This window comes from Drosophila subpulchrella, chromosome X (assembly GCF_014743375.2).
Source record: "Drosophila subpulchrella strain 33 F10 #4 breed RU33 chromosome X, RU_Dsub_v1.1 Primary Assembly, whole genome shotgun sequence".
Lineage (NCBI taxonomy): Eukaryota > Metazoa > Arthropoda > Insecta > Diptera > Drosophilidae > Drosophila > Drosophila subpulchrella.
The window spans coordinates 26544128-26571148 of record NC_050613.1 but is presented as its reverse complement, the minus strand read 5'-3'; the positions used below and the strand labels follow the sequence as shown (position 1 = coordinate 26571148).

The 27021-nt window shown below is 37.8% G+C and overlaps 3 protein-coding genes across 8 annotated transcripts in view; all 3 read left to right on the top strand.

The window, feature by feature from the left end:
- LOC119558379 (mannosyl-oligosaccharide alpha-1,2-mannosidase IA) overlaps nucleotides 1-5983 on the top strand; it is a 58639-nt gene extending 52656 nt beyond the window's left edge. For all 5 annotated transcript variants that reach the window (XM_037871897.1, XM_037871896.1, XM_037871901.1 and 2 more), the window contains 5 exons: nucleotides 2682-3294; nucleotides 3677-3901; nucleotides 3964-4102; nucleotides 4172-4433; nucleotides 4504-5983. In XM_037871897.1, coding sequence (XP_037727825.1) covers nucleotides 2682-3294; nucleotides 3677-3901; nucleotides 3964-4102; nucleotides 4172-4433; nucleotides 4504-4650 — 1386 coding nt within the window. In that variant the 3' untranslated portion in view covers nucleotides 4651-5983. The remainder of the gene's footprint in view (nucleotides 1-2681; nucleotides 3295-3676; nucleotides 3902-3963; nucleotides 4103-4171; nucleotides 4434-4503) is intronic.
- Nucleotides 5984-8933: 2950 nt separating this feature from the next.
- Nucleotides 8934-10296, top strand: LOC119558381. The gene is made up of 2 exons (XM_037871903.1): nucleotides 8934-8995; nucleotides 9054-10296. Exon 2 carries the CDS (start codon nucleotides 9358-9360, stop codon nucleotides 9592-9594), a length of 237 nt encoding a protein of 78 aa, XP_037727831.1. The 5' UTR covers nucleotides 8934-8995; nucleotides 9054-9357; the 3' UTR covers nucleotides 9595-10296.
- A 9651-nt stretch (nucleotides 10297-19947) lies between these two features.
- LOC119558380 (UPF0746 protein DDB_G0281095-like) lies at nucleotides 19948-23287 on the top strand. 2 transcript variants are annotated; one of them, XR_005220186.1, is made up of 4 exons: nucleotides 19948-20568; nucleotides 21403-21500; nucleotides 21829-22365; nucleotides 23145-23281. XR_005220186.1 is itself a non-coding variant. In XM_037871902.1 (3 exons), exons 1-3 carry the CDS (start codon nucleotides 20505-20507, stop codon nucleotides 22378-22380), a joined length of 714 nt encoding a protein of 237 aa, XP_037727830.1. In that variant the 5' UTR covers nucleotides 19949-20504; the 3' UTR covers nucleotides 22381-23287. The 2 variants fall into 2 exon arrangements, 1 of the variants encoding a protein (XP_037727830.1); XM_037871902.1 differs by having other exon boundaries at nucleotides 19949-20568; nucleotides 21829-23287.
- The last annotated feature ends 3734 nt before the right edge of the window (nucleotides 23288-27021 follow it).

Genomic DNA, 27021 nt, shown 5'->3' with positions numbered 1-27021 from the left:
TTATTCAATCAATCAGTCAAATCCATCAAGCAATTTCCGTAAATTAGTCGACTTGATGATTGAGATACTGTGCTCTTTTGTCAGTGCTTAGACTGCCACTTAAATTGAAAACCAGCCATGGTTTGAGGGTATATCTTTGACAATATATGTATAACAAGAAACTGTAGTTCCTTTATGGGTATTATTATTAATTGAATTTTATAATTATAGATTTCCAAGATTTTATTTGCAAATATTAACCAATTAATGGTGAATTTTTGTTTTGGAATGAAAATATATACCTGTATCTTTACGTTTTCCACTTTCATTTAACATTCCTGCATTTCATCCATCAATCTGAGCTGCGGCTCATTAAGTCACGCAAAATCTGAGAAGAAACAGCAGGAGGAAAGCACAAAAGTTGCTTCCGTTTCAATGCCTGTTGACCTCTGTCCTTCGTCCTTCGTCCTGCCCGCCATCCTTTATCCTTGCCCCCTTTCTCACACTTTCTGCCAGCTGTTGTAATCCGTTTAAAGTGTTTTTGCGGGCTGTAAACATTTCGACTTTTAATTCACTGACAGCGGTTCTTCATTCAGTCCATCTCTCTCGTTTTTACTATATACCTTTCCCTTGCTGACCACCGGCTTTGGGGTTTTCCGGGGCTTATGGGCGCCAAGGGGGCGTGGTCTCGGATAAATGGGTTTTTTTTTCCCAAACGCTGTCTGTTAAGAGCGTAATTCGCAAATAAAACATTGCTAATTAGGTTGAGTACAAAACAGGCTGAGGGGTAATGCAAAAATAAAAGTACAATTTAATCAGGGAAAAATCTTTAAAAATCTATGGCAGAACTACAAGTTAATTTTTTTAACAAATTGTAATTTATAAAATATAATATAATAAGTAAACATCAAGTTATAAATTTGTATTTCATAATTGGTTGAGATTTTGCGGCGCTTAATTCAAACACTTCCTATATGCTTAACCCCAACTAAGCCCCGACCTTCACCGTAAGGGCCGACCTTAACCCCTTAATAGCATCGCATTTAAGCGTTGCGTGATTTGAGACCAAACATTTAGGGGGTTAAAGGGGTGGGTGGTTTGCAGTAGGTTATGTCAACGCGTTGGACTTTAATTAATTACCGGGAAAATTGTTAATATTTGTTCAGCCCTCGCTTGCTCCTTTTCTCTCCCATTTCTCCCAGCGAAAGCAAACATGGGGATGTGGAGAAAGTAAGGGGGGGGGGGGGGAGCAGGGTAGTGGTCCTTGCTGAGTGCTTTGTCCTGTGGTCGTAATTTAATTTTTGCAAAAAATACCCAAATGAAAGCCACACCAAGAGAGGGAGAAAGGAGAAAGGGGGTGGCGCTGCAAAGTATGCAATGCCGAATTATGCTGTGTGTGAGAGCGCGTGTGTGTGTGTGTGTGTGAGAGCGGAAGTACATGGCAAAATGCAAAATAGCAGAGGCCACACCAATGCAAACACACACACACGCAGAAGCGCACCCACACAGGTGCATAACCAAATACTTGCACTAAGCCAAATGGAAAAAGATTGGAGCTATATGGCCTAATTGAAAAATATCGAGTCGAATATTTAAACAACCTACAGTACTTAAATAATTAATTTCATATTTATGGAGTGTACAACTTCTTCTTCTTTTATTTATATTAAAATAATCTTAAATATTTAGTTTTTCACTTTAATAAAATTATTAGAATATATATTTATATTCCCAAAATATATACAATTATTTTTATATTTTTAATTTCCATTTAATAGGACATAGAACATAAAGTTCTCCTTATTAATATTATAGGAATAATACAAGTCTAAATAAAATAATGCAATGTATATAGAGATTAAAATAGGAATACTAATAAGATGTTTTTTGTAATCACATTTTTTCTATCGGTATATAGAATTATCTTTGAGTTCGTAAATTACATTTAAGTAGGATTTATTTTAATACTCTCCCCCTTGGGAAACATAAAATTTTAGGGTACACGAAATGCGCAATAATAGTACATATATACAGAGAGTAATGCCTGTGAAACAGATTTTCCGCTGTCCATTTTATTAACATTTCTGCGGCCACCGCCGCCAACTACGTGATTTTCCAGGTCTGTATGTGTGTGTGTGTAACTGGGCGATATTCAATTGGAAAAAAGGAAAATCAACTCAAACACACAGTCCCACTGACGTATGCAAACATTTCAAGCCGAGTTGAAAGCGAGAAACTAAATATGAAACGAATTTCCAACGAAGGCCAAATATTAAGCAGAGAGTAAATATAGAAATAACGTGAAATGTGCGCAAATCTGCATATTGTATCCATGCAAAATGATTGCGATTTGTTTGAGGGTTCTTAAACGTTAGGTGTGTTGCATACGCAAACGATTTTCAATTGCAATTTTTAAATTGAAACATCTGGCTTTTGTGGTTTAACAAAATAAATCATTGATGTTAAGGGTATTTAATCTTAGTTACGGTTAATCGCTTACATGGAAAGAAATTGTCGATGGTAAAAGGGGAAACCTATAAATAGTATACTACAATATCCTTATAAAATATACCATAAATATTTTTAGTATATTTTACATTAAATATAGCCATATCCACATAAAATATACCATATATTTATAGTACATTTATTTAAATGATTTATTGCAATATCCAACTAATTTCCAACTTTATATCTTTCAGATGATGGAGCATGCGTGGCACAACTACAAGTTGTATGCGTGGGGCAAGAACGAACTGCGTCCGCTGTCGCAGCGTCCCCATTCGGCCAGTATTTTTGGAGCCTACGATCTGGGCGCCACGATCGTCGACGGCCTGGACACCCTGTACATCATGGGATTGGAGAAGGAGTATCGCGAGGGTCGCGACTGGATCGAGCGAAAGTTCTCGCTGGACAATATAAGTGCAGAGCTGAGTGTCTTCGAGACGAACATTCGATTTGTGGGCGGCATGCTGACGCTGTACGCCTTCACGGGGGATCCACTGTACAAGGAGAAGGCCCAGCACATTGCCGACAAGCTGCTGCCCGCCTTTCAAACACCCACGGGGATTCCCTACGCGCTGGTCAACACCAAGACCGGCGGTGCCAAGAACTACGGCTGGGCTTCGGGAGGCAGTTCCATCCTCTCTGAGTTCGGCACCCTGCATTTGGAGTTCGCCTACCTGAGCGACATTACCGGGAACCCACTGTACCGGGAGCGAGTACAGACCATTCGCCAGGTGCTCAAGGAGATCGAGAAACCCAAGGGCCTGTACCCCAACTTCCTCAATCCCAAGACAGGCAAATGGGGACAGCGTAAGTGTGGTGGGGGGTTTAGTTAGGTGTTCGGGCATTTCTTTCTGTAATATAAGTTGTATTATAATAATTTTTGGACCAATGTTAGTTCTGTTACCGAAATGTTCTTGTAATATAGCTAGACGTCGGAATATACTAGAAGTACACATTTAAACAACAGTTTTTCCGCGTTTCTTGACTGGTTAAATTTTATTTATTAGATGATTTTGATTTTATGAAAGAAATTGTATCCAAATAGGTTTCACTGGAAACGGGAAGTTAAAAAGGAAATTTTGTATGATGTATATGATATGTTTTTTTTTTTTAGAGATCTTGACTGGTTCACCCATAGACTAGTATATTTTCCTTGACCAAAGTTCTAAATTATTCCACTACCACACAGTTCACATGTCCTTGGGCGCCCTGGGCGACAGCTACTACGAGTACTTGCTGAAGGCCTGGCTGCAATCCGGCCAAACGGACGAGGAGGCCCGCGAGATGTACGACGAGGCGATGCTGGCCATTTTGGACAAGATGGTTCGTACCAGTCCCGGCGGACTAACGTATGTCTCTGATCTCAAATTCGATCGGCTGGAGCACAAGATGGACCATTTGGCCTGCTTCTCAGGTGTGTATGCTTGCCTTAATGCAACTTGAAAAGTATTTAAATCATTTGTCTTTTTTTTCCAGGTGGCCTTTTCGCCTTGGGAGCTGCCACGCGCCAAAATGACTATACGGACAAGTACATGGAGGTGGGCAAGGGCATTACTAACACCTGCCACGAGAGCTACATTCGAGCACCCACTCAGCTGGGCCCTGAGGCCTTTCGGTGGGTTCACCTAGCAGCAGCACCCTAAATTAGCAGAATGATATACTAATTCTCATTATGATCATGTAGATTCAGCGAGGCCGTGGAGGCGCGAGCACTGAGATCGCAGGAGAAGTACTATATCCTGCGGCCGGAGACCTTTGAGAGCTACTTTGTGCTGTGGCGCCTCACGCACGACCAGAAGTACCGCGACTGGGGCTGGGAGGCGGTCCTCGCCCTGGAGAAGCACTGCCGCACAGCGCACGGATACTGTGGCCTGCGCAACGTCTACCAGCAGGAGCCGCAGAAGGACGACGTCCAGCAGAGTTTCTTCCTCGCCGAGACGCTCAAGGTGAGTATATACCTGAAAATGTCTTCAAGCTCCCCATTAAATATGGAAATTAATCAACTTTTGGTTTCAGTACCTGTACTTGCTGTTCTCGGACGACTCGGTGCTGCCGCTGGACGAGTGGGTGTTCAACACGGAGGCCCATCCGCTGCCCATCAAGGGGGCGAATGCGTACTACAGGCAGGCCCCCGTAACGCTGCCGGCCTCGAATGCCTCGTAAACGGGCTGGTTGCTGCCTCGCTGGCTTTTCGGGCTGTCCCTAGCAATGCACCTTACTTAGCTCTCGATATTTGCATACTTATGTCGTGTACCACCATCGTAACTGTTTTTTTTTTTTTGCCTTTGGCTTAAGTTTTTAGTTTAGTGATGTTTACGTGATGATGACAAGTGCGTACGAAATTTATTGCATGTTTACAACAGCCAGGCACACACAAACACGACATGAGAAACTTTCAATGTAACATATTTATAAAGCCTGCACATATATAGGAACTTAAACGCTAACGGATATATCGTAGTTTAGTCCTTAACTGTTTGCACAAGTTTCTCCGAGTCTCTCTCTCTCTTTTATTTACCCCATGGGGTATATAATAATCCAAATAGTTGACAGAGGTTGGCGCTGGGGAGACCTCAATTTCCATTTAAAAGCGAAAGCGATTGATGTAGACGTAGGCAAACACTCTTGATATTAATTATGATATACGATATATGATATATGTGTAAATGTAAAACTCAGGTGTTCTTATTATGATTTACCTTGCGTTCGAACAAGGCTCTTTCTCACTAACCAGCTACGTAACTATCTCTACAAGCATTCTATGTCTCTGTGTGGATTAATGGATAGATGGCCACTTGGCGGGCATTTCGATAGATCATCTACTGATCTACTCTGCTGATTTCCAATTCGAATCTTTGACCACTTTGTTTTGTATATAATTTCTATTAGCTTTCCTTGCAAAATGAAGGCAGAAGAAAATCGAATTGATATTTATACAATTATATATTCTTACACAATATTGTTTACTCTGTAGCCTAAATATTTAAACGTAAATCTAATATAGAGTCTAGCTTACTTTATGTGACGAAACAAATGTAACGCGAATTACCTTAAATCCAGAACATCAAGCGAAACGAAAGCAAATGAAATATATATAAAAGTATACCTAAATAAATATATATTTGTATTTAATTAAATCAAATAAAACGTAGGCAATTGTTAAAGTAAATTAATTATACGATGGCACGAGCCGAGCGAATGGTAATTTAATTTTTAACAACTGTAAAGGTTTTTTATAATAATAATACCAATAATAATCATATTTATAATTCTATTTATAACTGTAATCCATAGACTAAGCCACAAGCATCGCATGATAAATGAAATATAGAAGTTATTTAATTGTTTTTTTTTTTTAACCTACGCAGCTTGTGCTGCGTAAAGTGATTTAACAAAAGTAAAAATAACATAAACATAAGCTAAGACCCTAATGTAAAACCGAAGAATTTTAAAGAAACATTTTAAGGAAATAAAATAATATCAAATTTAATTAAAACGAAAAATCAGAAAAGCTAAAAAAAAACGCAAGCTAAAGGCTAAAAATAATAGAACGCTAAAGAAAAGTAAGTCGACACTAACTAAGCGTAAATTTAGTCCTTAGAGCCAACTTTTTTTGTTTAGATCAAATTAGAATTGAGGCCAATAGCGAGATATATGATGTATCCGATGGTGATGCCTAAAAAATAGATTTCAATGGCAGTTTGTAAATGCATCACACACAATGCGTTCATCAACGGCAGTCCCTGAGCTGCTGGCGATGAAAATTGTATTTTGCCTAAATCATAAGTCTAATAAAGATCTAATAATTAACTTATGTTTTGTAATTTGTAATTGCATAGTATTTTGGGAACTTGAAGAATGCTGGTTTCAGAAGGGGCACCAAAAAATACACATGAAATATTTAATAGAAAATATAATATACAATCTTGAAAATGCATTGTCTTTTCAGCTTTCCTTTCTTTCTGTATATATTATTTTATCTCGCAGCACATTGATGGCTCACTGATGTTGTGTCTGACTATAAACAAGTACCCCCATTCCCCATCGATTCCACTTTCAGATATGTTTATGTATCTGCCACACAAGCCACTTCGCAAGCAGTTGTCGAGCTCAATTAATGAGCAGCCCACTTAAACTGAATGTGCGTATACTTAATGAAGAAACTTGCACAAAAGGCGAGCACAAAGCACGATGTGAGGTTAACAACATTCGCCGGCGACTCGAGAACCCGGAAAGGGAGTGCGTCGCCACAGATACACCCTTCTAGCCCGTTTCATTAACCCCTTACAATCCGTCGATTGTTAAAAAGAAAGACATTAATAAAAACAAAGAATAATAAATATTATAGGATACAATATTAAGGTATTTAAATAAATATATATTATGGTTTTTGAAAAAAAAACCCTTATAGTTTTTTATAAATTAGAATTTACACATTTCAAAAGAAAGACATTAATAAAAACAAAGAATAATAAATATTATAGGATACAATATTAAGGTATTTAAATAAAAATATATTATGGTTTTGAAAAAAAAAACCCCTATAGTTTTTTATAAATTAGAATTTACACATTTCAAAAGAAAGACATTAATAAAAACAAAGAATAATAAATATTATAGGATACAATATTAAGGTATTTAAATAAAAATATATTATGGTTTTGAAAAAAAAAAACGTTTATAGTTTTTTATAAATTAGAATTTACACATTTCAAAAGAAAGACATTAATAAAAACAAAGAATAATAAATATTATAGGATACAATATTAAGGTATTTAAATAAAAATATATTATGGTTTTGAAAAAAAAAAACCCTTATAATTTTTTATAAATTATAATTTACAAATTTGATAATAGTTTACTGTTTATTTTTTTAATTTAAAAAAACCTTTTTTGTAAATCTATAAATATACAATTTTTTACTCAGTGGGTTAACAACGATTGGCGTGCAAAGTCCGACTTTTGCCAGCATAAGATGTCTTTGAAAGAGAAATACAGCTGGGAAGCAATGGTAAAGCGAGTGCGAACAAAGCATAACCATAAAATGGAGGAGTGCCACCGAGGATTGCAATCGCCACCCAGCATGCAACCACCCACCGCCCACTACCCAAAATAAAACAGAGAGCAGCCAAACGGGAGAGTACACCTAAAGAAATCTAGCTTCATTTAGTCAGCTCAAGGTTTAATTAAATATGGGAATTATAATAAAAAAAATATTTTGTATTGTTAAATAGAAACATTTCAAAAGCAGACTATTTAAGAAATGTATCTCAAACTCAAACTAATTGAAATTGTGATATGATTTGGCAAGTAATGGACTTTTAAAGCTTAATTCGGGGCTACCATTCTGCAATTCATTTGAAAATTAAAAATAAAAAGAACGTTCATTATTAAGATAAGAAATGTATCTCAAACTCAAACCAATTGAAATTGTGATATGATGTGGCAAGTAATGGACTTTTTAATCTTAATTCGGGGCTACCATTCTGCAAGTCGTTTGAAAATTAAAAAAAATAATAAGAACGTTTATTACTTATTCATTAAAAAATGTAGTTTTAGATCACCTTTTTGCAATCCATAAAATCGTGGGGTTCAAGAGAATGTAAAAACAAATAACTATAACCAATACTATAAAACTATTTCTCTAGGTGCATCATACCGGTCGTGTGGCCTCTCTTTCGCTCCCTACTCTTTGTGCTCTCTTTTTCTTTGTTGACTAGACGAGCCCGCCAGACCAGCTTTGGTTGTGTGCGTGTGCTGTGTGCTGCATGGCAATGCCGTGGATGGCACTGTTGTTGTATCTCGAGTTGTTGTCATACCCTAGGTTTTTCGAAAAGTCACACAAGTGGTCGGCAAAAGGTTTGTCAACCAATATTTACCCACCCGAAAAGTTCAAACAATTTAAAATGTATTATTCTAAAAATACAAATGCGTTGGCATAACATTTATTTGGTCTGGTGCTTAAGCTTGCCTTTCTATTAAGTTTTTATGGATTGCTTTAAGCGTTACATATTACAATTTTTTAAAATATACTTTGACTTCAGTTAAGTTTAGTTAAGTTATTCACTTAATGATACTTTTATTAATGAGTGTGATTTAGGACAGTAGTTTTTTATGATATTTAAAATTACGAAATATTTGAGGTATACTACTATTATTATAATTTATTTATTAGCTGAGGGGCTATCTTTTAATTTGAAATTGATACTCTAATTAATGAGTGTGATGTAAGACAGTAGTTTTTTCTGATATTTAAAATTACGAAATACTTGAGGTATACTATTAGATTATTATTATATTATATTATCATTATATTATTATTACATTATTATTATATTATTCTTATATTATTATTATATTTTATTATTATTATACTTTATTATTTGCTGAGGTATTACCTATTAATTTGAAATATTTACATTGATCCCAAGCAGCAGGGGCGAAATCTGTCAAACTTTATAAACCTTTACATACTCACAGATAGACTTTGAATTTCGTTTTCCAAGAGGTGGTGTGAAAAATTTAAAAAATATAGTGAAATTTAAAATTTCTTAACTTTGTTGCAGGGAATTCGCCGGTCGCCTCAGTTCTCTGAGAAGGTTCTACTCTTTGTGCTTGGCTTGTTTTTGTTTTTTGTTTTGGTCGTTGACGTTGCCGCGTCGCTTCTAGCAATCCGCACAGTTCGCATCGAGACTCCGAGCAGAGCGGCAGGCACAGGCAGAGGCGCTCCAGTTGCAGTTGCAGTTGCAGATACAGATAGAGATACAGATACAGATACAGCGGATCGAGACCAGATATACACAGGCTATACTGTGGCCACTTAAGAACCCATCCCCGAGTGAAGGAAACCCCAAAAAGAGCAGTGCGAAAATGCCGTTCCCCATCCATCCGCCCAAGCAGATGCCCTGCCCCCACTGGCAGCACTTCCCCATCAGTCCCGTGGACAGCAAGCCCAATCCCTTTGACTCCGCGGGCGGAGCGGCGGCGGCGGCGGCCAACCAGGTCAACATGGGGGTCAACAAGCCCCCGGAGCCGCTATCCTATAGCTACTGCTTACAGTGTAAGGCCTCCGGTAAGGAGTCATCGAACACAGTCGACAGGGAGTAACTTTTAACCAAAAAACTTTGGAGGTGACCCAAGTTCAACCCATCCAATCAGCCATCGCCCGTAATCAGCCACTTCAGCAGAGGACACACACTTGCAAAGCCCCTTAAAAAAGAAAACAATCTTCAAAAGCGCAGAACAAAGTTTTGATTTCAAGAGATACACCCCATTATTCATTTCAAAATCAAAGATAAGCTATAATGCATCCAAGCAAACCATCCTTTTTTTTCCTGTGCTGTTATTATATTATATGGAAATGGATGTGATCCTTAAAGCATGCTTACACACCTAGAACTGATATTTAAACTTTATAAATGTGAATATGCAGTCAGACAACCCATAATATTTTCTGTTTTTTTGCCATTTCACTTTAAAATAGTTGGTCTACTGAAAGCAGATCCACATAAAAGTAATACTTTTCAATTCGCAATAGATATGAAATGAGAAATTATCGGCGAGATCTGATCACGTCCAAAGGCAGCCCAATTTCTTCCTGTGTTGTTATTATTTAACCTAACCTAAGCACATGTTCCATTTACTTTTGCTGTTTTTTTTCTTTTGCTATAATTAAGCTAAGCATTTTTGTACGTATTTTATTTGTATTTAGAGCTAAAGACTACAGTTTATACGGTTTATGAATTTATGAATTTTTGATATATTTGTATAAGAGAGCGCCAATAAACGCACGACGCATTTAAAAAACGAGTTCTACACAAATACAGAAGCACTCCCCACATACGCATGCCATATGCTGGCTGTTTTTTGATTCCAAACTCAGACTGTTGGGTCTGTTTTCGTTTTCAGTTTCGTCTCGTTTGGATTTTTATGTTTATCAAATTTTCCAAGGTCACCTACGAGGCGTCAAACGAAACAAAAAAAAGGGGCGATAAGAACGACTTGAGATTTCAGTTTTCGATTTGGAAAATTCGGGAATGGTCGGGTGATTTTTCTATCGCCTGTCCTACAAGCAAGTTCAACAAACCGTGGAAACCAAGGCGTTGAGAGTGAAAAACGAAAGCGGATGAATAAAAAAGGGTGTTGGGGTGGGGGTGGGCGATTAATTGCATTCGCTCGCCGCTGCAAAATAATCAAGCACAATTCTCAGAGAGTTCGTATTTATGTATGCTAAGATTGGCATACACTGAAAAAAATAATGTTTATCTATGAAAAATAACAATAAATGCATAAAGGAGACAATAATAGGGATCTTTTTTTAAAATATATAATATAGATGATATTTTATTTAATATACATGGATCTTATTCCCAAAAAATAGGTTTGTTTGCATAATAATCAAAATAATCAAACACAATTCTCAGAGAGTTCGTATTTGTGTATGCTAAGATTGGCATACACTGAAAAAAAAATGTTTTTATCTATGAAAAATAACAATAAATGCATAAAGGAGAAAATAATAATGATCCTTGTTATTAATATATAATATAGATGATATCTTTTTTAATATACATGGATCTTATTCCCAAAAAATAGGTTTGCTTGCATAATTAGAATCATAAATGAGATACAATTGTTTATTTTCTTTGCCCGTGTCAATTTGTTTATATAAGGACGTGCACACATGTTTGTACTATATTTAACCTTATCGCGTGAGTCGGCGGGTGCGTGTGCGAAAAAAACTAGAAAGTACTGCCAATCGAATCGTTCGTGTTATTCCTCCCATTCGCTGATAGGTGAAATTAGGGTTTTTGAATGACACAACTTAGTATTTCGGACTTTACAATTCGGAGTTTTCTTCAAAATGGTATTTATGGCTTATGTTTTCAGGGCTTATCTCCCCCGATACGACCATTATCTGACTTTGAGTCTAGCCAACGTGCCCCCTAAAATAACCCACACAAATGAGGAGATATGAATTTATATGGTGCAGATAAAAGTGAAAACAAACATAAATAAATATACAAAAAGTAGAGTCGAAGCAGAAAGAGATACACCCTTGCATTTAAAACCTACTTTATATATGGATTTTTAAAGTAATGAACAATACGTATAAATGCTCAACTTAAAAAACATTTTTTTGTAGGTTTTAATCAGAAATAAAAAAATATCACCCTTTACACAAACAAATTTGTTTTTAAATTATATTTTACATTTTATGGAAATGTAAAATAGTTTTAGTAAAGAAAGACTAGATACCCCTAAAAAGTTACATGATGTATTTGTTTAATTGTTCTTTGAACAAGCGATCATGTAATTTTAGCTCTCAACTTTCATAAAGCTTTTGAATGTAGGAGCTTCAAAAAGCTTTGTTTAAATAATTTGTTTAACGGTATTCAGTGTTGTCCAATTTAGTCCTTCCCGCCAAATCTATTTTGATCTTTTTGAGGAGATTTTAAATTTTGGAAAATACTGTTTGGCTAAATAAGCAAATGTGATTAAGCTTTATTAACTACAGAGTATTATTTAATATTAAAATAATAATAATATTATTTAATAAAGTAGAAGTTGATTCTGCGCATAAAAGTAGGCTGTAAATTTAAAGGGTTTTTCAGCAGGAGTAGGATCAAAAGCACTATAGTAGATTCCTTATTTGCAAACATAAATCCTACGTTTGAATAAATATAAATTAATATTTTGCTCTTGAGAGTAGCTTGTATATTATTATTTTTCAGCAGGAGTTGTAGTCAAGGATCTCTATTAGCTTATCCATTTGAAAACGTAAGTCCTATGCTTAAGCAATAAGTATTTCCAAGCTTTTTTAAATTCAGACACCAGGCGAACATAAGCGTTTAGCAGGTGGAGAAACGATCAGCTGATTTGTTAAATCGAAGCTTATTAGAGATGCCCTCGTGACTGCCTCGTGACAATCTCGTGACAAGAACGTGACAAGATTGTGACAAGACTGTGACTTGCTTGTGAAACGGTCATGGTTGCTCATCTCTGGTCTGGGCTTGGCTCTCAACTAACGGGTCCTTCCCATGGAGATCAATTCCAATTGGTCAGTAGGGGGAGGGGAAATATGTAAAGGGCGGCCATCTTGAAAATAAACAGCTGTTTAAGTTTACTTTTGGCTACCAGCTGTCACTTGCTATGATTTCTGTTTGCCTGGTGTCTGACTGAAAAAATGTTACGAAGCACTTCATTTTTTTGACGAAAAAAAGTTTATTTTAAGCTGTTTTTCAGTCGTAATTTAGTCAAATCAAGCCGCACAACAAAAAGACCGACTGTTTTGAGCAGCTTACAATCTAGGCTAACGATCCCTATCACTTTTAGGGAAATTTATTTTTTGACGAATTTTCGCATTTATTGTAAGGGGTTACATCATCCATTTTTGCGAAAAGTGGCCAAAAATGAAAGTTTTTAGATTTAAATGCCAATCGATTGGGAATTTAATTACGAGCCCAACGAGGTATGACATTCCTTATTCTGGCTCCATTTCGCAATTTGTCGACGAAAAAACTGATCTTTTTTGGGCAAAAATAGGGAGTATTCATTTTTGACGAAAAATACGTTATTTTTAAACCGTTTTTCAGTCGTAATTTAGTCAAATCAAGGCGCACAACAAAAAGACCGACTGTTTTGAGCAGCTTACAACCACTGCTAACGATCCCCATCACTTTTCGCGAAATTTATTTTTTAACCAATTTTTGCATTTTTTATGAGGGGTTACATCATCCATTTTTGCGAAAAGTGGCCAAAAATTAAAGTTCTTAGATTTAGATGCCATTCGATTGGGAATTTAATTACGAGCTCAACGAGGTATGACATTCCTTATTCTGATCTCATTTCGCAATTTGACGACCAAAATACTGATTTTGTTTTCTTAGAAATAGTGAGTATTATTTTTTTGACGAAAAATACGTTATTTGTAAGCCGTTTTTATGATTCCTGATGCGCCTAGATGTAGGCAATAAAAATATTGAAAATATCTGCATTTTGTGCTTATGTTTAGTAGCTTTTCAAATTTTCCATCCCAGTCGAATTTGTAAAATTTTTGGGACTGGTTATGATTGAACTTGCCGTAAAACCTAAAATATTCGAAAAAAAAAACTTGGAAATATTTGCGCTTCAATAAGGCTGTATATTTTATGGTGTTTTCAGCTGGAGTAAAAGTTAAGGATACATAATTGTTTCCTTATTTGCAAATATACATTCTACGTTTGATGAAGTATTTAAAAACATTTGCTCCTGAAAGTAGGCTGTGTATTTTAGATTATTTTCAGTAGAGGTAGGGGCAAAGGATATCTAGTAGTTTAGCTATTATCAAGCTAAAAACGGCTACTTCCTTGCCGTCACTGCTGGCGCAAGCTCTCTCCCGCGCTCGGAGCTTACGCTCCCGCTCTCTCCTTCGGCGGCATGCGCTCTCCGCAGAGGTCCTGCAACGCTGCCCGTTAGCTTTTTAATCATGTGGCCCGCTCTGCTCCGCCTGCACCGCCGCCGCAGCTTCCCCCCGCCTCCTCTCGCCATCCTCGCACGCATTCGGAGCCGACGCAACAGCAGCAGCAGCAGCAGCAGCAGCGTCCGCAGCAGCGAAGTCGCAACAGCAGCCGCAGCAGCGGAGGAGCCGCAGCAGTCGCAAACTCGCAAGCAGCAGCCACAGTCGCAGTCGCAGTGCCTCCGTCGAGTTGAGTCCTAGTTCGTTTCTCACGCTTTTCCTGCACTTCCTTCCTTTTGGGCTCTCGACTTGTTTATCTAGTCTCTGTTCCCATTTCCCCACATTCGCATTTCGCATTTCTTTATTTTTGTGATTTTTTTGCCTGCCAGCGTTTTACGCATTGGTAACGTGTCCTGATTTTGGCACAGAAACAGGAAGTTAAGACCAAGCAGTGTGTGGTACAACGGTAAATCGCAGTGTGCCAAATTGCGAATTTCTCCCTCTCTTTCTCACCCACATCCGCTCTCTCTCTCTCTCTCTCTGCCTTTTTTTTGCCAGTGTATTTGTGCTTATGGTTTTTTTTTTGTGCGGGAAAAAAAAAGAAGAGTAATGAAGTGCCTGAAAATTCACAATAGCATTAATTAACGGTTGTTTTTCCCTATGGTTCGCAACAGGCCCCCCTCCCCCCCTCCAAAAAAAAAAGAAGGGGTCCTGCCACTCTCTATCTCTCTAGCCCTCTCGCTCTTTTATGGGTGTGTTTTTGGTTTTGCCTTAGGCCGCGAGCTCTTGTTGTTTTTGTTGTTCTTTTTTGTTCTGAGTGTATGCGTGTATGTGAGCGTGTGTTGTTGGTGTAGGTGGCAAGCAATAAAACTCATAATGGTTGTTGTACTAGCTAACACAAAAGCACTCTTACCAAATTAATTCAATTATAAACAAAACAAGGCGTAATTAAAATCATAATAAACAAAATAAACGCATTACAAAACTTTATGCTCGAAAAGAATTTTGAAATGGCAAAGTTGAAGAGTTGATGGCTAGGGAAAAACTTGCGCTGATAAAGTGACCCAAATATGTGGAGCCAGACTACACTCGTTTAAGAAAATCCATTCAATTAAAACGAGAAAAACTTGAAGGAAAGCATAAAAAAAAGAATATTTTTTAACGATTTTTTTATTCTTTAAATTACCTTGATAGACCACTACTGAAAAGAATACATAAAAGCTATAAGGAACTATTTTTTTTAAATTTAATAATAAAATATAGTTACCAAGAGTCGTATTCAAAAAGTAATTTAAGTTTTCAACTATCCAGATTCAAGGAGATTTAATCTGAGAAGAGAAAGTTTTTTTTGTCGATTTAACTATGTACAACTAATAAAAATAATTAAGATAAATTAAACAAAAACTAAAACCAAAGCCAAATCATCCAAGAAAACAAAATTAAAATAAAGTTAGCAACTTGGGCAATGGTTTATTAAATTTGATAACCCCTTTTTAAATTATTAAATTGATTTAAACAAAAGAACAGCAATTAATTGCTTGGTTTTTTTTTTTGCTAATATGAACAAACCAAATGAAAGCAGTGCATTTTGGCATTTGTTTATTTGTGCTGGGATGGTTAGCCCCGCCCCCGCCCCCTTCAGTGACTTTCTACGCCCATTTCAAAGCCGCCTTTTCCGTTTTCCCACTTTTTCCCACGCCCTGCACCATCCACCCACCGCTTTCTTATCGCTGAAGAGTCACGTTTTTGACCCATTTTCACATACTGGTGCCTAAGCCTATACAGATGGCATAAAAGCTGCTTCTATCCCCCATTAACCCATGCAGCCACTTAACCCTCGAGTGGCTCTCGCTGATGTAATGCCATTCGATTTGATTTGCCATGGTTAACCAGATTTGCTTGCCACAGTCATTCGGCATTTTGCGGTTGCTAATGCCTAGTCCTTACACTCGAAGAAAAGCGAAATAGTTATCAAATTCGTCAGACTTCAGGAAGCAATCAAAAAAAGTTTATAGAACATTAAACATTTTATATTTTTGTATACATTTTTTATTAACTTTAATCATTTTAACAGATAATATTATTTTTTAATAGAAATAACTATCGTTTTTATATTTTTAACCTACAAATATTTGAGTTTTAAGTTATTATATAGGGTTTTTCTAATTTTATAGTAGTTGTAACAAGATAATTTAATATTTTAGACACTATGAATTTATTTAAAATTCGTTGATTGAAAAGGTACTCATCAAGCATTAAATTATTCAGGTACAGATAATTGCCTTAATTTTTTTCGACTGTATGTGTGTGTGAGTGTAGGACGAGTTGATTACTTGCCACATGGTGCATGGTTGACGATAAGTCACAAAGTTGATGAGCCCAATTTGCGTACGCCTCTAATTTGTTTGTTTCCTTTATTGTTTTTGGCTCCCATTAGTTAACCTTTGGCCCAGAGGGTGACCAGCGCCGTGTTGCTTAGCAAATTCCCCAGTCGCCGAAATGAACCACTGACACGCCCTCGGCGCCTCTCTTTCCGGCTCATCTGGCTATCTGACTAACTGGCCAACTGGCCAAGCCGTATCTAGCATAGGAACCATCCCCAGTCGGACCTAGCCCCACTTTTCTTATCGCACGTGCCTGGTCAGAGACTAGAAAGCAGTAAAACTGACCAACTGAAAAACCACTGAGGTCCTCCCACAGGCGCACGCACACGCGCAAGCAACAGGACTTGTTCATCGGTGAGTAATCCACGGAGGATTCGATTTCGGAGGATCAAAGGAACGGGGTCTTTCCACAAGAAGTCTGGCTATAAATGTTCTGTCCTATAAGAGGCTAAAATATATCTCTTAAAAGTAACATAAAAAGAAATTTTGTTAAATAGTAACATGACTACATTGTTTTTAGGGAAAATAACAAGTTCTTAGTTTGGTATTGGTAAAAGAATATAAGCATCATATAAAAAAAGAACTTAGTAACCTATCTAAAATGTCTTGTAAAACAACTAACTCCAAGGAGTCAATAAGGAAACTTTTATTTTATTAAGTTGGCCTCGACTGCAATGGTATTTTTGTGCATTTCTTTTACTCTTATTGACCGATATCAAAAGTTGAGAAAGTTGGGAAGGGACATCTATTTTTATATTAACTCTAACTGGAATACATGTCGTATGGGTAATTTTTAGGAGAACCATCTTTGAAATATTTAGCTCCGAGGAGTTCTTATAACAAATATTAATGTTATAAGTGTGATTAAAAAAAGGGTATAATCAAGTAAAGTTTTAGATAAATAGAGAATTTTTTAAGATACCAAAAGCACGATATCTTTGAAAATATATTACTTCTTCAAACGTCGAACTCCATTTGATCCTCCGCGCTATGGGCCCTATAAGTAAAACCCAAACTAACCCACATATCTCCTTTCAGGCAGCCCCTTGGTCGGGCCCCACTCCAAACTGGCCCATCAATTTTGGTTCTCCTACCCGCCACCGGGCGCTGGCGGCGGTTCCTCAAGTGAGTCTTTCGGTTTGAGCATGCGTGGCAGCACCTTGGACCCTCCACAATTACTATTCATAATACTCCCAGCCCCCAACAAAAAACAAAAAAAAAAAAAAAGAAAAAAAAAACATAAAACCGATCCCACTTCGTTTGTGTTGTTCGTCCCTCGATGTCTATGTAATCTGATTGATCGATATAACCGAAAGTGATCACAATATAGCCCGTGTATAGTCTATAGGGAGTGCGATTATCGTTTGTTCTTTGGTTCCACTTCTTTTTTGTATGACTAGGCCATCCTGTGAGTCCTCTCTCTCTGTATATCTATCTGTATTTAACATATATATGTATCTTGTCTGTACGTATGTATATGTCTGTATGTGGTACGTTTGTTAAGTGACTTCTCTTAGTTGTGAAAGCCACATAAAGTATCTCTCTATATATAGTCGATGATTTCCATATCCTTTCGTTGTTGCCATTACCTAGGTATAAACATATATATTTTGCCACATACCATATTTAATAATATATAATATAGCGTAACTCTGTAGTCAAGAAAACCAGAAAACCAGAGCCAAAGAGAGAGGTAATCCGGCTTCAAGGATTAGATTACAGGATTAACATCCCTGATTTGTCTTGGTTTTCTCTTTATTTTCCTTGACTGTGCGAATTCGTTGATAGTCCATATGAATACATAATTGGTTGGGGCTGGTCAATTAATTTTTTTCATATATTTATTTAAGGATTTAAATTTAACCAGCGACATGTCCATTTCGATGGAACTCCCCAAGCAATAAAAAAAAATATACTTAAGATTTAGTTCCGATTTAAGTACGAAATAATTGAAGATTTGTTTTTTGTCCTTCTTTTCTTTGCTCTTCTTTGATTGTATTGTCTTCTATGTTCAACACACAAATAAAAAGGAACAATAAAACTAAGGAATCGAGCCTAACAAATACGAAATAAAAACTCAAGAGAACAAAAAAATAAGAAAATATAGAATCGAATCTTAAACTGAAACTAAAACGGAGATTGAGAGATTCTTCGTGTGCGATCGCTACCTGTCTCTCTCCCTCTCAGTCTCTTCTCTCTCTAACTCTCTATCTGCCTATATGTCTATCTCTTTCTCAAAAGACACACTCAGACACACCGCACTCACCTAACGGTACTAATTCCATTCCAATCGTTCCGGTTCGCGTCGCGATCGCGTGAAAAACAATTGAAAAATTCGACAAAAATCGTTACCAAAATATAATCTAAATCAAAAGCGACATACAAGAACAACATCATCACCACAAGTACAACATCAGAAAAAAAAAACACTTTGAGGTAAGGAAGAATTTCTTTCTCACTGTCTCACACACTCCGCCTCTCTCCGTCTCTCTCTCTATCTCTGTCTTTGTCTCTCTCTGGTCTCGTAGTGTTGGCTAAATGGAATATCAACCATTCCATTGAACCAAATAAACCAAATCCTATTAGAAACCCCCTTAGACCAAAAAAAAAAAACAAGAAATGGAACCCCCCCCCCCCCCTACATAGCGAGTTCCTTTATTCCGCCGTTCCGTTTCGTTGGTTGTTACGTTACGTGTAGTTCGTTTCGTTCGACGTTCCTTGTTTCCTCTTAGTTGTCTTCATTTTTTCGGTTGGTTTTCGTTTTCGCATTTTTTGTAGCGCTTTGTTGATGATAATATAAAAAAAACGATGATGATGGTGATAACATAACGATGACCCTGATGTGATTGTGTGCGTGTGTACAAAAGTTGTTTATGAATGGAACGGGGTCAAAGGTGGGGCAGGTGTAAACTTGTGGCATCCACTGTGCAGCACTCGGGACCACTTTGTAGTCATCCAAAAGGGTAGAACGAGATAATTGCAGCCGGTTGACAAGACGCATGCTTGAAGCTTTAGAAAAGGTTAAAACACATGACAAGAATGTAAGATAACAAGAATAAGTAGCGACGATTTGGGGTACCTAAAAACGAGCTGAAACGGGGCTGTCACAGAAATCTTTTCTAAACCAATTTGGTTGGTAGTCTTAAACGAGTATACATAAATACAAATTCCACCTGTCATTGGTTGAAAGAGGCTTCTGTGGCATACCTTGAACAATGGTGGGAGTTGAATTAGTTAAAATTGTAATAAATCAAGAATGTGACCAGCGCTCTATTGCAAACATCCGTGGCACTTGGTCACACTACAAAAGTGCATGTTTTTAAAAACTACAAAATATTAATCTTTAAAATTAATAACCTAGTACACTGGAATGCTCTTAGGTCCCCGTGCATACGAAACTATTATTTTCCTGTGATCAATCCCTATCCACCACACCACAGTGCGGCTCAATGAAATGTTTACCCACCGCCCCTGTGACGCACACACTGAACTTGGTGAACTCTTGTGCTCTTGTGGTGGGTTGGCAAGCGGCTCCGAAGCGCAACGGTGGGGCCCTCAATCGGTTGAAGCCAAGGCCAAAGCTCAAAGCTCAAATATTCATGGGAAACATAAATGCGCGAGAATGGCAAAACGACTGGCAGCAAACCAAATGTTGACTGTTGTTAGTCGAGTAGAGACCGCTCTTCAAAGTGGGAATGCTCACAGAATAAATATATATACACAACTAGCTAGATAAATATGTAAAATAATTAAGAGACCTGAAAAAGTTAAATTTAAGACAAGTTTTGCATTTTAAGATGAATCAAAATTAACATACAACACAAACTGTGATAGTGCAATAGAATAGAATAGAACTTTAAAGCAACTAGTGTGCCCAGCGTTTTGTGAAATACCCGCCCGCGCCTTGGTCACACTGCCGCAAAATGCATATCTGTCTAGTTGCCGCGAATATGCACGCAGCTGAGCTTTAATCCGCCCGAGAAGATGACACTAATTGGGCCGCGGTCAACGTTGAGTGTGTTTAGCGTTTTGGGTTCGGTGTTTTGGGTTAGTTTTATGTTTTTAGTGGGCCGCATTTGGGTATTCAGTGTCAGTTTCGCTCGGTTCTTCGGCCACAACTGACGACTGTTGAATCCGTTGATTCCGAATCCGTGTGTGTGTGTAGGCTTTTCACCTGTCGAAAGGTGCGAATTAGTATGACACCGCCCCGGCTGAGTCGCTATTTGATGGCAGTGCGTGGTGGGCGTGATGGGGAGCAGCGTAAGTAGGGGGGCGTGGCCTTGAATTGTATACACAAACATACATATGTGGGTGCGTGTGAGTGAGAGCTGTAGATATGCATGCTGCAAGTTGTTTTTTTCAAACCATTTAGCATTTTCTACCATGCATGTTTAGAGCTTGAGTAGACGATGACAGTATGATAATTGCAATTGAAATACCATAATGAGAATCGATTGAAACAGTTTCAACATAACCTCTCTCTCTCCCCCGTCTTTCTCTCTTTCTCTTTCTACTCTTCCCTGTATTTTTTTAAATGGTTCTATTCTTCGGTTCTTATGGTTTTCTTCCGTCTTAACTGTTTCCTTGCCGTATTCTTATTTTAAACGTATTTTTTGGTCGGTTGTTTCCTTGTTTCTTTGGGTTTTCAATGGCTTTTCATTTTAAATTCTTTATTGTTTGTTTTTGTGACTAATTCCTATATTTTTGTATTATTTTTACTACGTTCTTAAAATTGTACTTATGGGTTGGTACCCTACTTTCAATATATTTTTCTACATATTTTTAAATATGGTCACTTATTTTCTAATTTTTTGATTTACATTTTTAAATGTATATATTTACTTTCATATCTTAATTTATTTTAAATAATTTTATAAATTGTAATTATATATATTTCTGATCATTTTCTTTTATCCCATATTATCCTTGCCTGATTTTAAACATATTTTTGTTTAATTCTTTCAATTTGGTCCACTGTCTTCTGTTTTTCTGGGTTTTTTGATGACCCTACTTTCACATTTTTAATTGTATGTTATTATTTTTAATTTTTATAATTTGTAATTAATTTTTATTAATTTTTTTGCGATTATACAGACAGCAAGAACTCGCAGACCGACGAAGAGAAGCAGCGCGATCGACAGCGAAACGAGCGCGAGGCCAAAAAGGAAGAGCAGGACGCCATCAACTACAAGGTGAGTGTGTGGGTGTGTGTGCCTCTCTCTCTGTCTGCCTCTCCCTATCTCTTTCTGTCGCGGCCAATTCGGTGTGTGCGTGTGTGTATGTGTGTCTACCGCGCGGGCAATTCAAATTGACATTCCAAAAAAAAAGTAAAAGTAATAATTCCTCAAAAGAAGAGCCAAAAAAATTATGCAAAAATAGAAAAAAGAAAAGATAAGAAATAGAAAAACCAATTAAAATGCAGCAGTAATTAAAAAATGCAACAGCAATAATACGATGGCCATGCGATAACCCTTAAACCTGATAGTAAGAATGCACTTTGCGACAATTGCATGCAAACAGCGCGACAAGGAGCAACGCGAGGCCCGTCTGCTGGACTTTGAGATACGCCGCCAGCAGAAGCGGGACGAGCAGCAGCAGCAGCGCCAGCAGCAGCAGCAACTGCAGCAGCACCGCGAGCAGCAGCAGCAACACCAGCGCGAGCAGCAGCAGCAGCAGCACCGCGACCAGCAGCAGCAACATCAGCAGTCCAGCGAGAAGAGTCCGCCCACCTCCTCCTCCGCCGCCGCCGCCGCAGCCGCAGCCGCCGCCGCTGCCGCCCACCAAACGCATCCTCATCCGCAGCAGCAGCAACAGCAACAGCAGCAGCAGCAGCGACAGCACTTGCACCTGCAGCAGCAACACCTGCAACACCAGCAGCAGCAGCAGCAACAACAACAGTCAACGGGCAGCGGCAGCAGCAACACACCCGTGACCCCCAAGTTGCAGACACCGCCCCCCGATCGATCGCTGCCCCCCGCCTTCCGGAGCCGCTCCATCGAGCGGGAGATTCTCTACGAGCGGAAGCGATTCTCGCAGCCGGAAGCCGGCGAGATCAAGGTTTTCCATCACTAACCATCCACCCACCACCCATCACCCATCATGGCCTTCCATGCAACCCATCTGCACCTGCCAGCGACAAATTTTTTATTTTTTCGAAAGGTGGACAAAAGATTCGGTCTGTTGTCGTAATAAATTATACCACTAATTTTGGATTACTTTTTAGATTCATATTCAATTCATAGCAACAGAATTTTGTAGGTGGATGCCACAGAAGTCACTTTTAAATGTCTTCTAAGGTGTCTAAAACTATGCAGTAAATAAATTCAATGTATTTCTGAATATAAAATATATTGTTGCATACTTTTAGACTCCCAAAATAACATTCAAGAATGAAATAACACCCTTTTCATTGGGTGTGGCGCCTCGAATTGTTTATTGGCAAATTACATTCAAACCAAAAAAAATTTCGGAAAAAACTTGTAAAAATCGTTTGACGTTTTAAAATGTTAAAACTTTAACATTGGATTATTTAATATGTGTATTTCTTTTCTTGTATATTTTGTTATTACAAATATTATTATTTGTTATTGGCAAATTTGTTTACAGTCGTAATATTTTTAATCTAAAAAATATATTTTTAGGTAGTAAATAAAAGTAAATTCTAAATAATATTTAATAATAATTAGGTACTTGTCAAATGATTTTGAATATTTGTTGAAAACCTTTTTCTTTTGCAAAAGTGAATTTAATTAAAATAACCTATAAACCGATTTTGTCCACCTTTTTCTATGATTAACTATTAACTAAAACTCTCTTTGGGAATTCACCTCGCACAGGAGCTTGATAGTACGACATCATCATCGTCCACGCAGCAGACCTTCCCTGGCAGCGCAGTCGGGGCGGGCAGAGCGTCGACAGCGGCAGCGGCGGTACCTGGGAGCGGGACACCGGGAGCGGGACAAACGACGACATTGGCGGGGCCGCCGGCAACGGCCGCAGCTGCCACAGCTGCGATCATCCCGATTCTGCCGCTCGGCGTTGCCACGCTGCGCGATGATTCCACCGAGTCCGAGCAGTCCGTGACCTGTGCGCACAACCAGCTCGATGCCTACCACCGCATCATGTGAGTACTACCGCCAAAAAGATCAAAACCTAGTGATATAAGTCTGTTATCAAAACACCCTGAGAAAGATGCTTAGATTGGTCCTGAAATGAATTTCCGTAATGGGGATCGTTAACCCAGGTTGTTAGCTGCTCATAACAGTCGGTATTTTTGTTGTGCGTCTCGTTTTGACCAAGTTACGATTCAAAAACCACGAAAGTTAGGGGTATTATTGTCAGAACCCTGCTACCTATTTTTCGACCCAAAAAACAAAGTATTTTGGCAATCATTTTGCGAAATACGTTCGGAATATGGAATGTCATACCTCGTTGAGCTCGTAATTAAATGCCCAATCGATTGGCATTTAAATCTAAAAACTTTATTTTTTGGCCACTTTTCGCAAAAGTGGATGATGTAACCCCTTATAAAAAATGCGAAAATTGGTCCAAAAATAAATTTCCCTAAAAGTGATATGGATCGTTAGTCTTGGTTGTTAGCTGCTCAAAACAGTCGGTCTTTTTGTTGTGCGCCTCAATTTGACTAAATTACGTCAGAAAAACAGCTTAAAATAAACGTATTTTTCGTCAAAAAATGCTACTCCATATTTATGCCCAAAAAAGATCAGTATTTTGGTCGACAAATTGCGATGGGAGGTCAAAATAAGGAACGTGATACCTCGTTGAGCTCGTATTTAAGTTCCCAATCGATTGACATTAAAATTAAAAAAATTTAATTTTTGAAAACTTTTCGTAAAAATTAAAATACGAAAATTCGTCAAAAAATAAATTTCCCAAAAAGTGATAGGGATCGATAGCTTTAGTTATTAGCTTCTAAGAACAGTCAGTCTTTCCAATGTGCGACTCGGTTTGACCCAATTTCGACTAAAAAACGGTGACTAAAAAGTTTTTTGGTCAAAAATCGTAGTCCTCAGTTTCGCTTATAAAACCGATAAAAACTTTCTCACTTTTACAAAACCGTACTTATATGGTTCAGATAAAGCGTAGTAACGTGGGAAGGCAGTAAAAAAGAGATAAGAGTATCACTCTATTAAAATAAACCATTTTTGTGGGGTGATTTTATGAGCTCTTAAATGCAAAATCATGGCCCTAGGTTCCAATTTTACATCGTTCAGTCATCAATAAAAGGTAGATTTATTTATTATATCTGTGAGCTCGTACAGGCATTTTTTACTGCCCTGACGATTTAAATTCGTTCTAGCTAAGAAAGTTTTTATCTTTAAAGACTGTAAGGTAAAAACAGTAAGATTAATGAATTCCATTTATCTTCCGTGTGGGTAAATATTTGAATGCATCCCTTGCCGCTGTTATTTAACGGTGTGGGAAAAAGTCTGTAATTATACAAACTGGGTTTATTTGCATTTTCCTTGGGCCTGCATCATTTAAACTGCGTTCCGCGGCATTAAGTCAGGAAACCTTTGCCCGATTCTCTCCACAGCTTTATTTTTCTCTCATTTTCTCTGCAAAAGCTTGCAAAGCCGCTTTTCCTTAGCTTACATATATGAAATCAAAGAAAAGAATTTCTTGGCACAATAGTTTGTGTGACTCATACAATTAAATAAAACAAAAATGCATACGAAAAAGTTTTTGCAAAAGTTCTCGAAACAATTCAGAGGGCACTTAACCCTGAAAAGTATGCTTTGAAAGTTGCATGTAGAATGCGCGTAGGAGGCATGTAAAAAACCTGAAAAATCAAGTATACGCCGTGATGTCCAGTGGTCAGTTCAAATTGCATGCCAACAGATGGCGCCCACGTGCAGCATGCTAGATGCAGCATCAAATGCTTGCCTTTTGATTCAAATAAAAGTTAGTTTCTAGTTTTAATCAGAGAAGATTACTACTACTATTAAAAACATGTTCCCAAAGGACGTACTTCTTATTTAAAAATATATATCTTCAACAAAATAGAGTTTATTATATTATTAGTTATATACCCAAATGTTAATAATATTTAAGTGACTTACAATCCACTGACAGATCTTTTTATTAATTCCTGGCAATGTTGCCTTGAACTTCCAACCCCACGTAATCATTATGCAAGCATTTTTAGAACCTCGAACTTGATGGGAAAATTAGCAAATAACATGCTTTTGCGTTTGGCCTCAAATTAAAATGGTTAATTTTTTATGAAGGTCAAGTCATTAATCGACCAGCCACGTATACCCCCCGGCACACGGCACACAGGTGCATTTCCGAAAGTTTGTGTCCGGTACTGGGGCTTTATTGTGTTTGATTTGGCACAGCCTGCAGTCTGCAGTCCACAGTTCCGGCAATCGGATCGAAATTGAGGCATTTCCCACAAGCCCCATCTCATATTTATGTGCACAAGCGAATTCCAAATCGCAATCAATTACCGTAAGTAAGTGACTTTTAATTGCAACGGTCGTTTGGCGAATTAAGTTTGCACGAAAAGCGCCAAGTAATAGTCTTTAATGTTCCTATAGCGTCATTGAAATATGCATACATATATGTGGGAAAAGCTGGCCGTGGTGTTTATTATGGCCTTTGGCAAACGACTTCTTTGCACTTATCCATTATTCATTATTATCCAGGCGCCATTTGTGCAGTATTTGGACGCGTTCCAGCTCGGTTCCCAGGCCAATGCATTAGCACCAGATTCTGATCAATGGAAAAAGGGTGCTTCATAAATAATGGCTGTTCTGTGAGTTATAGTCGATTACATTTTTTAAATTATTTGTAGGGAGTAGAACTTGTTAGGCATTTGGGATATTTAAAAATATTTCTAGTTTCCAAGTTTGGTATAGTTATTAAAAACTCTCAGGTTTAGAAAAATAGCCTTTTTTTGTGAAAAACCAAAACCAGCCTTTATTTGAGAACAGTTACTCCAGTTTAAGGCCTTAAAAAATTCAATTTCTATAATGCAAGCATAATAATAGGTTTATTAAAAAAACTCCTGTGTAGGTTAGGCCTAAATTATTACTTGGCTTTCGGGCTTTATAACTTCTATGTATAATTCAGGCCACGATTTTGGCTGCACTCAAAGTGAATTTATATTGCCTACTTAAGAGGGCAGCCGGGAACTCTCCGGAGTCGAGAAACTTTAAAGATGAGTACTTATAGGGTATTTATGTGTCAGCGATATGTGTGCACGTGTGTGCAGCATATAAACGAGAGTAGCACACATGCATTTTAGCCATTTTAACCATTTTACCAGAAAGAAAGGCCATGTAGGCCCCAGAGCATAAGCCGAAAAGGCAATCTCGTAAAAAACACGCACTTCCATCCATCTCTAGTACTACACTCACACAAAGGCACTGCAGGACACACACACACACACACTTTAAAACAGACACACACACACTCAGAGAAACTAACACACACACTTGGTATTTTCCACTCCCACATGGAGAATAAAGAAACATGCCGGGCCAATTTGCAACCGCAAAAGAAGAATACTTTTGGGAGGAGTACGAAAGAGATAGAGGAGCGCAGAAAAAAAAAACTAGTGAAAGAGAGTTAGAGAGAGAGGAAGGATACAAAAAAGAAAGAGAGGCGGGCGGCTTTTTGAACTGGGACACGTGCGTTTTGGCCAAAATTCACCACAAAAACAGAGAGCAGGCGAAAAAAGCTCAG